General features: G+C 43.8%; 1 protein-coding gene across 1 annotated transcript in view; it reads left to right on the top strand.

Annotated features, from left to right (window-relative positions):
- The window catches only part of LOC126484921 (integrin alpha-PS1-like), a 148,683-nt gene that overhangs the window by 2,383 nt on the left and 133,548 nt on the right, over nt 1-12,752 (top strand). Inside the window, exon 2 of the mRNA XM_050108522.1 lies at nt 5,763-5,953. Within this exon, the coding sequence (XP_049964479.1) occupies nt 5,763-5,953 (191 nt within the window). The remainder of the gene's footprint in view (nt 1-5,762; nt 5,954-12,752) is intronic.

The following is a 12,752-nucleotide window of genomic DNA, read 5'->3' as shown; positions in this document are numbered from 1 at the left end:
ACACCTCTCAAAAGACTCGGGATTTGATTGATTCTTTTGGCTGGGAAGTTTTGGACCATGCACCATACAGCCCCGACCTTGCTCCTAGCGATTTTCACCTTTTCCGGTACCTGAAACACCATCTTGGCGGGCAGCGCTTCAATGACGACGATGAAGTGAAAGCGGCCGTGAACTCTTGGCTGTCGGAGCAGGCAGCCGAATTCTTTGAAGAGGAAATTAAAAACTTAGTTGTACGGTATGACAAGTGCTTTAATAAACAAGGCAACTATGTAGAAAAATAGGTAAAAGTGTGTAGAATCAGAAAATAAATGTTTTTTTACAAAAGTCTTTGTATCTTTTTTTAAAAAATAAAAACGGCCCTTACTTAAAAAACAACCGTCGTAGATGCTGACTGTGGATATTGTATCACAGACACAGTCCTGTTGACTGTTCAGAAATGTCACTAAACCGTCCCAAAGATGTAAACAACCATGCATAAGTAGCACCTCTTAGACGGAGGGGGTCCGACAGCCTATCAGTTCCAGTCATTCCACCAGAAAGGAGGTACACGGCTCGTGTTGTCTGTAGTTCAACCATGCCTAAACAGTCAATACCGATCGCGTCCGCATTGTTACTTTGTGCCAGGAAGTGCTCTCAACAAGGGAAGTGTCCAGGCGTCTCGGAGTGAACCAATGCGATGTTGTTCGGACATGGAGGAGATATAGAGAGACACGAACTGTCGATGACATGAATTGCTCAGGCCGCGCAAGGGCTACTACTGCAGTGGATGACCGCTACCTACGGATTGTGGTTCGTGTAGCCACAGGGCGTCGTGTTACGACTCAAACTGTGCGCAGTAGGCTGCATGATGCGCAACTTCACTCCCGACGTCCATGGCGAGGTCCATCTTTGCAACTACGACAACATGCAGCGAAGTACAGATGTGCCCAACAGCATGCCTAATGGACCGCTCAGAATTAGCATCACGCTCTCTTCACCGATGAGTGTAGCATATGCCTTCAACCAGACAATTGTAGAGACAACCCGATCAGACTGAACACCTTAGACACAGTGTCCAGTGAGTGTAGCAAGGTGGAGGTTCCCTGCCGCTTTGGGGTGGCATTATGTGGGGCCGACGTATGCCGCTCGTGGTCATGGAAGGCACCGTAACGGCTGTAAGATACGTAAATGCCGACCACCGACCGATAGTGCAACCATTCTGGCAGCATAATGGCGAGGCATTCGTCTTCATGGACGACAATTGGCACCCGCCATCGTGCACATCTTGTGAATGAATTCCTTCAGGATAACGACATCGCTCGTCTAGAGTGTCCAGCATGTTCCCCAGACATGGACCCTATCGAACATGCCTGGGATAGATTGAAAAGGGCTGTTTGTGGATGACGTGAGCGACCAAGCACTTTGAGGTTCAAAATGGTTCAAATGGCCCTAAGCACTATGGGGCAATCTGGACTTGATGAACTTGTGAATAGTATGCCACGACGAATAGAAGCATGCAGCAATGCAAGAGAACGTGCTACTGGGTAGTAGAGTGTGTACAGCAATATGGACCACCACTTCTGAAGATCTCTCTGTATGGTGGTACAACATGGAATGTGTGGTTTTCATGAGCAATAAAAAGAGCGGAAATGATGTTTATGTTGATCTCTATTCCAATTTCCTGTACAGGTTCTGGAACTCTCGGAGCCGAGGTGATGCAAAATCTTTTTTGCTGTGTGTAGATTGGTCACCATCTCGATATGGACAAGGGGGAAAAGGAAATCGATAGCGGACTTTGTAAAGGAACTATGTTGACTTTTGCCTTTAATGATTCAGGGATATCGGAATACCTAAATCAGTGTGCCTCGCATTTTGTTTGGGATGCCCATGTCCTGCATGCAGGTGTACGGCTATACTCACTGAGTTGTATCTCTCGATCAGCCCTTTTTCGGGACGAGTTAATGAAACATCCATATACTGGTTTGAAGACAACAGTATTTTTTTTCTAAATGGTCCTTTTCGAGGTTGCATTTCCTTCCTTCCTTAAGAGATGTGACATAATCTGCCGCAGGACCGTAGCTAGGATGTGTAGAGCTCTAGGCTGCGGGCCCTGCCAGCGTTAACTAAACCGCAAAATTTTCATTTTAGAGCAGTTTTTGGAATTAAAAAACCTGTAACACAGCGTATCAGTATTTTCATAATTAACTGTATAAAATTGTGCTGCTTTTAATGAATTGCTGTGATAAAGGAATTCAAATCATTGAGATATTAAACACGAATTATTAACTGCGCTGTGAAGAATTATATGCTTAAAAGATCGACAACAAAAGTGGAAATTTATGTGCTTGTAAAAATCACTATTTCAATTTTAAAAGTGATGTATTATAACTATAAGCAATTGGCAGTAGTATAAAAACTACTACCAAAAAAGATGTTTATAAAAATGAACTCATCTTAAATCTTCAGAATTTCATGCTACAACGCTTACATGACCTTGCAACACCGTCACGAGCCGTTTAACTATTTGGCACACATATGGATCTTAAGACGATCGTTTTCTGGAGTATTTCGTTAACGAACAAAGTTATCTGTAAAGTTTAATACCTCATTTGTGCATTTCCCAATTTTCGCTTAGCTACGAAAATTCGGAGAATAGTCCATTGTGGAATTCTCAGTCTTGTTTTCGCCCCGCTTAAACACTTGGTCAACAGCTGTCGCGGTTTGCATTGTCCTCAGTCAATCTATAAAATAAGCGGCTTTTTTAAAAAGAAACTAATGCAGCCGTTAACATAAACTTTTTGCACATTATTTATTGATTCTTGGAGAACGTTTTAGGAATTTTTTAAGAAATTCAGTCATCATTAAGCCCCACATTCGAGGTGTTAAAGTTGCTGTGTCCACAATGAGGTGTGTCTGTAACGGACGTCCTGCAGTTTGCAAATCTGACCTGAAATTAAAAAACAACCATACTAGTTTCTTAATCTCTATCATATTGTGCACGGAGTAATAGAACAGTTTTTTTTTATAGATTTGACCAAATAATTAACTGACGTATGTTTGAATCAAAGGTGTAGTTTTGTCGTTTTCGCTCGGTCACGTCTTGAGCAATAGCTACTGAGTAAATAAAAAAAATTACCGTATTGCTCCTTGCGGACATGTCCCAGGAGTAATTTAGCCAAATTTCAGAAAAATATCTTTATCAGTGTGCCCGCAATCCGTTCCGTCATCTACAGATACAGTATATTTTAAGCTTACGGAAGGGATCGCGGGAACGCTAATAATGACATATTTCTGAAATTTGGCTGAAATACTCCTTGGGCGTGTCCGCAAGGACTAATAGGCTACCTTTTTATTTTGATTTGTTCATTATGAAATCGCCCCTTAGAAATTTTAGTGAGTTACTGTGCTGGTAATCCTCTTACGTTATTTGATTTTCAAACAGCTGAGCAGAACTGGACGTACTCAGACATTTATCTCTTTACTTATTCTGATCAACACTAAACTGACACACAATATTTTTAGCGCAACGCAATCTGACTTTCAAAAATCCGTACAAAAGAATGGCCCTGACTAACAATAACCTATACCTTTCATGAATCACTTACCTCACAAAAATGTTCGTTACTCAACTACTGCAATACAGCGAGCGCCAATACTGACAGCTAAATTAAGGATTCTAACTCCTGAAGGCACTTACTACTGATAGGCATAGTTAGCAAATGAAAGATTTTGATAGAGAGCACACAATGTATTTACCTTAATAATGTTCAAAAGTGATCATATATATATATCAGTTCATGATATCCAGTATTACAAATTTACTCTTTCTGATGGACACACGTCCACATCGTCCGTTCTCAAAATTCTGCCATCTCTCTTCCCACATCCACCACTGCTGGCGGCTCACCTCCAACTATGCGCTGTTCACACCCAACTGCCCAACACTATAATAGCAAATATTCCAACAATGCAAACCAGCCACAGACGGCACACAGCACAGTCAGTGATTTTCATGTAGAGCGCTACGTGGCGTTACCAACATAAAAACCTAAACAGCCTATTTACATAGCCCCAATGCTCCCCACAAAAAAATTAACAAATTGTTTTGGGCAGTGGCCAATAATGATTTGATACAATTTTTCATAATTACAATAACAAAGATATCAAATGCACACACTTATTGATGCAATGTTGGTCAAAAGCAAAAATTGTTCTCATTAAGACAGTGCTGATCATTCATCACAACAGCAATTACAGTTTTCTTTCTTTTTCTCAAAGTCTGAGCAGTAAAGGAAAATGCACATGGAAGTAGTGGATTTCTATGCAGTCTTGAAGAAGTAGTGTTGTGCTTCCAACGGAAAGACAGTGCTGTCTCTTGACATGTAGACAGGTAATGGACCACAACAGAGTCAGTCGAAGTTTTGAAGAATATTGGTAGGTAGGTCATCACAGAGCAGACCTACTGTAGTCCTGGTAAAGAGTATGGTACCGGTGGGCCATCAAAGGTGCAGACCCACTGCAGTCCTTGTAGAGACGGGCAGCAGCCATCTGTTGCGACTGTGCAGGTGCACAATCACCATCGAAGAGTCTTGCAGACAATATAGCAAGTGCATAAACCACCACTTGTGCACTCACAAAGTTTTTGGAATTGTCCTTAGAACCAGCAATGCTGTTAACCAGTCCCTTGTTGAATTACTGACACACGTGCAAACACTAACAATCCCAACTTCTCACATATTGTGCATATATTATGACCAACAGAAAGGTGTGCAGTGAAATGAAACTTAATTTGAAGCACGGGTGTCTATACAATTATAAATTTACAATGTAAGAATACAATTACAAAGGTACAAAATACATCACTAAAGTACGTAATAGTACAGATAACATTTGTAGTTGGTTGGTTGGTTTGGGGAAGGAGACCAGACAGCGTGGTCATCGGTCCCATCGGATTGGGGAAGGAAGTCGGCCGTGCCCTTTCAGAGGAACCATCCCGGCATTTGCCTGGGGTGATTTAGGGAAATCACGGAAAACCTAAATCAGGATGGCCGGACGCGACATTTGTAGTAATATGGGCTTTACAGATGAATAGAAATAAACATATACATCAGGTTTACAGGGATTATGACATAAGTAAATACATAAAAGATCAGAATAGCTTTCGAAAATAATGTCTAAACATCTTTACAAAGTAAATAACATATTATTAATGCAAATTATATTTGAGTATAACAGTATTCCTCATCATAGTGAATTTAGCTTAGTGTTAGAAAAATTCTACAACATAACTCTTATTAGCTAAACACATAAAGACAGGAAAAACACAAATACACAAGGGTACACAAACACATAGCGGAATAACACAAAAGGAAAGGACAGGGTTTGTTTTCAGTGTAACATTTGGTACTGCAGTCCAACCCAAAACTTCATTCCATAGACCCTTCATCTTATTTCAACATTTGTTCCTCAAAAAAAAAAAAAAAAAAAAAAATCCTATCCAAGCATGCTTTCTGTATTTTATTCATATCCTCTTTCAAAATAATTATTTCTCATTTTGCAATACTAATTTGGGCCAAATCTTTTTCATATAACTTCTCACTGCATTTCTTCCAATTCATCACAACTCATTTTCTTATATAGCCTACCCTCTCTTAAGCTAACTTAAATTTACTGAGTTCAGAAGCATAAACTAAGGGACAAGGCAATGCAGCAGTACAAAACAATTAACACGACAGCAATGACAAAAAACAATTTAAATAATAATCTTTTCTAAATGTCGTAAGGAACCGCGAGGTGAAATGTTTTGTGCAGATCAGCACGGCAGCGTTTGGAAGCGAGCTGCGCGCCTCTGCAGACTGCTCCAGGCTGGACAGGACGCGCTGCCAGACGTTCCAGTGCGTCGCGGGGCCGCTGGAAGCGGACGGGGACAGCGTCGACGTCAGCGTCTCCGCCGTCCTGCTCCGACGCTCCATAGGTACGTGCTGCGCTGCACACGAGCTCTCGCCACCCCCCTACTGTAGTGCGAATGGTAGGGTTTGGGTTCGATGAATGCCTGGAAAACATTACGAGCCGACATAGCTCGTAATACAACAAATAAAATCATATGCCCACCGGATCAAGCGTACGAACATTTAATAAATGGGCAAAAAGCTATAACCATGCCTTGACACGTATCAGTGGACACATGAAGGCATAATCTGAAACTGCCATGGGTGTGCCAAATGACTGGGAAACTAGCTAGTAATTTGAAGAAAGGACCACAGAAAAGCAAGTATGAATACCAATAGATTCGCCAAAGTGCACGATGGGTGCTACTAGCTGGATGCTAACGTTAAATCTGTGCAATTAAACCCTAATGCAAATTAATTTGCTTTGGATCCACCTTGGCTCACTGATTGAATCGCTGCCTCAAGCTTACCATTATTGGATGGAATGAATGTGGAACCCAGCTGCAGTGGCAGCTGGAAATTCTGAGTCCAGCTTGCCCTCTGTAGCCTGCTGTCAGCTGGAGACATCTCTCTCTCTCTCCGACACTCTGGAGCAAGACTACTCGTCAGTGTCCCTGAGACAAGTGCGTTCTTATCAATCTTTCTTTACCAAGCGTTCTTTTTTTCTGGTGCTTTAGGGCGCAAAACTGCTAAGGCCGTAAGTCCCCGTATCCTAACGTAAGAAAAAAGGTGTACTAAATAAAAACGTGAGGCGACAAAGAAAAAAAACAACCTACTAACTTTAAAAGAGAAGCAGCTAAGTCAAGGATGTCCACGGGTAAAATTTCTCAAAACCTCGTTGAGATGGCGGAGGTCCATACGGGACGCTTGAAGTTTGCTTCACCATACCGCTGCGGCGAAGCGAAAGTAAGACGCAATAAATAGAAAGCATATCATCCGCTAAAACATCGGAAAAAGTAGACTGCAAACATAGACGTAAAAATAAACAGTGAAGAAATGGGCAACGGATCAGAAAGTGGCGCATCGTCAAGGGCTGAGAGTAGTAGTGGGGCAGGGTCGCCACTTAATAAATGGTGGTGATTGAAACGACAGTGTCCTATACCATGCCAGGCTAGAATCACTTCCTCGCGACCGTGCTATTGGGAGAGGTTTAATGTCCCGGAGTTTGTTTCCTTGGAGAGAAGACTATTGTGCACTCCAGAGTAATACTACACGCCGACAGACAGCGACACGAAGATCATCCGAGGAGAGAATGACTAGCAGGCCGAGGGAAGAGCTGCAGCCTTTTCTGCAGCAGCAGCAGCGTCGTTCCCTGGCACACCGGCATGACCAGCAACCCACAGGAACACCACATTGTCTCCCTGCACAGTAAGCGAGTGGAGGCTGTCTTGGATCCGTTGTCCTAAAGGGTGGACTGAGCACGCACGCGATGGCCCTGAAGAGCACTGAGAGACTCTGAGCCGATGACTCAATTTGGAATCCCGTATCACTGAATGTACTGGGTGGCCTGGTAAAAGTCGCAGAGCTCTGCGGTAAAAGAGCACTGCTCAAGAAGCCGATACTGATAATGATCATCGCCAAGTGCAAAGGTACACCCGACACCATGATCAGTTCTTGGAACCGTCGGTGTATCCGAGGACACTGTGCGAAGTGCGAGACTCTCGCAGCGATACACTAGACCAGGAGTAGTGTTCTTAGCAACCGAGTGGAGTCTGAAATGAACACATACCTCTGCACACAGTCAGGGAGGTGAAGAGCTCGTGGCACCCATGGCAACGTGGCAGGGAGTGTGAAGAGGAACTGTCGAAGAAGCATACGAAAGTGAAAGGGAAGGCAACAGGGAAGATTGGTGCAGTCAATACTGGAGATCGAGGGAATCGTCAAAAACCGGAGCATAGGATGGGTGGACGGGCATAGAAGGTCTGTCTTCTACAGATGGCTCGCTTAAGGACTGACAAGAACATCCCGCCAGTAGGACAACGGTAAGTCAGCAGCTTCAGCATAAAGACGCTCAGTGGAAGGCACCAGGGCTAAACGTATCCCACAATAGTGGATGGTGTTAAGACGACGTAAGATAGACGGACGTGCGGATGAATATACGATAAATCTGTAATCCACTTTCGAACAAACAAGGGACCGGTATTAAGGGAAGAGGATGGTCCGATCCCTTCCCCACGAGGTACCGCATAAAACACGTCGAATATTGAGGGAGCGAGTACAACGAGGTGCCAGATAACCGTGAAACGTGAGTCCCAGCGAACGAAAGAACGAACGAACGAATGAAGGAATGGGCCGAGACGTAGAGATGGGGGAGGAACTCTCGGCGCCGCTGGAAGTTCGTACAGACAGTCTTCTCAGCGGAAAAGCGGAAGCCATTGTTGATACTCACGAGTAAAGATTATCAAGACATCGTGACGACGCTGCCCCAGTAGATCGGTTCGATGAGAGCTGCAGTAGATCGCAAAGTCATCATCGAAACGAGATCCTGAGATATCTAGCAGCAGACACTCCATAATAGGGTTAATCACTACGGCAAATAAGACGACACTGAGCACAGACCCCTGAGGCATCCCGTCCTCTTGAATAAAAGTGTACCTTAAAAACACGGTCTTTTAAAAATTCCCAGATAAAAGGAGGCAGGTGACCCAGGAAGCCCCACTCGTACATAATACGGAGGATACCCGTCCTCCAACAGGTGTCATACGCCTTCTCCAAATCAATAAACACGGCCACAGTTTGGCACTTCCACAAAAAATTGTTCATAATATGAGTTGACAAGGTTACGAGATGATCAACTGCACAGCGATGCCCAGGAATCCACACTGGACGCTAGTGATGAGATTCCGAAACTCGAGCCACTACACCAGGCGACCATTTTTCATGCGTTCCATCACCTTGCAGACGCTGCTGGTGAGGGAACTGGGCGGTAGCTGGAAGGAATGTGTTTGTCCTTACCAGGCTTAGGTATGGGAATGACAATAGCCTCAAGCCAGCTCATAGTTCTTAATGCACGAATTTTAGAGTCCATGTTTACTAGACTTTTTTGCTTGGGATGATTGTTCTTGTCGTATCGCTGATTACTGACCACTCCTCTTGGGATACACTGTGTGGACAATTCACTGCATCCAAGTGGCACAGGTTGTCCCTTACAAATTGGCTATTCTCTTCAAATGCAAACTGTGCTGTTAATGTATCGATTTAACCTGACTGAAAGGGTCTGGAAGAGATAAAAACGTCAAACTAAAAATCTATCAATGTTTTTGTGATGTATATAACTTTATTCCGTTTGATCAGAGGATTAATAAATTTTAATTGGTTTTTGTCTAGGAAAAGTGTTGCGAGAGTTATCAGTGTGTATAGATTGACTTTAATTAACTGATAGTTATTAAAACATCATGTTTTAAATGAAACTAGTTATCGGAATCGAGATACTTTGAGCTCGAGCTCTGACTGAAATACCTCAATAGCTCCAAAAGGCTCTTATACAACAGTATCGCCGGCCGGAGTGGCCGAGCGGTTCTAGGCGCTTCAGTCTGGAGCCGCGCGACCGCTACGGTCGCAGGTTCGAATCCTGCCCCGGGCATGGATGTGTGTGAAGTCCTTAGGTTAGTTAGGTTTAAGTAGTTCTAAGTTCTAGGGGACTGATGACCTCAGATGTTAAGTCCCATAGTGCTCAGAGCCATTTGAACCATTTTGAACAAGAATATCGAAATTAAGGTGTGGAGTGTTTTCGTATCAGGGTTTGGGGGATTACTTCTTGGAAGCTACCCCCCAAAACTTATTACGTCACTACGAACAAGAGCTGGTTCTGACCACCAATACACTGCAGTAATGTTAGCATAATTTCCAAATTAGAAATATATACGAAAAGTTGAACTACTCGAAGAAAGCTGACAAACACTAGTTCGATACGAAAAGGGAGGGATAATTGCAAGCAATTTTGCATAGTACCTAAGAGTGTGTTATGTTACATCAAAACCAACATTTGTTACGTACAATTTTTTACAAAGGACTTTTCATCTGTAGTTCGAGAAATTGTAATCGGTCTTAGACTGACAAAAAGTGCGGATAATTCAATAGAATTATATCACAGTACCATTAAGTACAAGTGGATCTTCCTCTTTTGTACCAAATACATATACTCTTCTGATTTACTCGTATGAACTATATTTCTTTGGTGAGCATCATCCCATAATGTTCGCTACTAACAGCCCTGAAGAGTTCGGGTAGTCAAGAATTTCTAAATATTGTTATTGTGTGGGCTTATTGTTCAGCAGTACACTCGTCTGTAACGTAGCCTCTTTGCCATTACCTTTTCTCTTTCCGTGGTTGAACTATCCACCAGTAAAGTTGTGGCCAGCACCTCAATTACGTACGATATTACAGTGCCTGTGTTGTTCACATTTTCGACGCAATATTCCTTTGGATACGCATGCATGTCCGAAGGAACATGCACTGCGGCGACTACAGCCGTTTTCAAATATGCGAAATGAATTCGCAGCTGCGAATATGATCAACCGTCAGCTTTGTAATGGAGTGACCACAATGGAGATTTGTGCCGCGTCAGGACTCGAGCCCGGATTTCCCGTTTATCACGAGCAGTCGTCTTACCATTAGGCTATCCGAACACGCTCCATGGCCAGACCCAATCTTCCTCATGTCTTCAACCAAGTGTCAACACGCTGTTCTTTTACATTCATTATGTACGATGGTTGGAACTGACAAAAAGTGCGGATAATTCAATAGAATTAGTGGCAACTATTTATTCACAGCCGATACAAAAGAGTTACAGGTTTGCACCTTTTACTGTCCTTCAAAGTAGTCGCCAGCGTCGTGTAGAACCCGTTGCCAGCGATGTGGAAGGCGTAATATACCGTTAGCAGAGCCTGTTCTGCTGATGGTGTGAATGGAGCCGTCTGAAGTTATGGTGATTCTCGTGTACAACTGTGATGGTGTTATCCTAACGCATTACGTTCCTCCACAGCAGACGGTCAATGCACAATATTACTGTTCGTTTCTGGAGCATCACCTGCGACCAGCTTTGCGAAAGAATCAGCAGACACTTTCTGCGCAACCCACCCATCATTTTGCACGATAATGCGCAGGAGCATACAGCGCAAGCTGTGGCTGCTCTGTTCGGTCGATGGGACTGAGAAGTACTGTACCATCCACCATACCCCCCCGGACTTAAGTCCTTGTGACTTTGATTTGATTCCGAAGATGGAGGAACCACTTAGTGGAACTGGCTTCATAACTGTTCCAGAGATTCGACAGGCAGTAGACCGCTCCATTCGCACCATCAACAGAACAGGCTCTGCTAACGGTACACTACGCCTTCCACATCGCTGGCAACGGGTTCTACACAATGCTGGTGACTACTTTGAAGGACAGTAACAGGTGCAAACATGTAACTGTTTGGTATCGGTTGTGAATAAGTAGTTGCCACTATTTAAGTTCCAACCCTCGTATATTCCAGTAGAGAAGAGACATTTTAATTGGAAATCGTATAAATTATGTACGATTAATTGAAAGTCATTTAGATTATGTATGATTATCTGTGACTCGACCACCATCACATTGTAGGTACTAACGTTATACGACCATTTTTTGTCAATATTGCCACATACCATAATCAAACTCCATTAAATTAATAAAACCAGCCGATCTACATTAGTGCTCAGTTATGAGGGTAACGTAAGTGATTACCGGATCTAGTTGCTAGATTTCTATATTGATTTCTTATTCAGGATGATTGTTTAAATGTGTAGTTTGGAATGCTACAGGCTTGCCTATCCTTTGGACAGACACTGCCGCCACATCAGGGGAAGGAGAAGCCAGGTGGAGTTGAGACCAGTATATTACGTTTGGCCAAAGCTCCGCTGGAGAGCACCATCCGTTCTTGCGTCCTAAATGATGGAAAGCTATTGTGTACTGTTTCTGAATTCGCGAGTCCGCTGGCGCCAAGGAGGTGCGTCGCGAGCTGACAACGACGGGGAGTACAGTCTCGGAACGCCCTGTGCCCTGCATGTAGCCTGTATTCTGGGAACCGCTAGGCTCATTATGGTGCAAAGAGAGGACTCCTGAAGTGGAACCAGAGTAGAGGTCCTTCAGCTCTTCTGTGCTTAGGGACACGCCACCCGCAGAATCCAGGCAGACGTCAAGTTAACTGAATTGTTTTCGACCCAACTAAGAAAAAGTAAAAGCAGCTACTGTGAATAATACACTGAGATGACAAAGTAATGGGACAGCGATAAGCACATATACAGATGGCAGTAGTATCGCGTACTGAAGTACAAAAGGACAGTCCACTGGCGGAGCTGCCATTTGCACTCAGATGATTCATCTGAAAAAGTTTCCGACGTGACGCTGGCCGCACAACAGGATTTAACAGACTGTCAAGGCGGAGTGTTAGTTGGAGCTATACGCATGGGACACTCGATACAGCAAATCTTTAGAGAATTCAATATTCCGAGCTCCACAGTGTCAGGAGTGAGACGAGAATACCAAATTTCCCCCCAAGGACAACGTCGCGGCCGATGACGTTCACTTGACGACCAAGAGCAGGGGAAATTACGCAGAGCTGTCAGTGAACACAGACAAGCAACACTGTGTGAAATAACCTCAGCAATCAATGTGGGCTACGACGAACGTATCCGATAGGACAGTGTTGCGAAATCTGACGTCAATGAGCTCTGGCGGCAGATGACCGACGCGAGTGCCTTTGTCAACAGCACATCACCTGCAGCACTTCTCCTGGGCTCGTGACCATATCGACTGGACCCTCGACGACTGTAAAACCGCGCCTAGGCAGATGACTCCCGATGT

Source organism: Schistocerca serialis, chromosome 6 (genome assembly GCF_023864345.2).
Source record: "Schistocerca serialis cubense isolate TAMUIC-IGC-003099 chromosome 6, iqSchSeri2.2, whole genome shotgun sequence".
In the NCBI taxonomy this organism is placed as follows: Eukaryota; Metazoa; Arthropoda; class Insecta; order Orthoptera; family Acrididae; genus Schistocerca; species Schistocerca serialis.
This window is presented reverse-complemented; position numbering and strand designations above follow the sequence as displayed.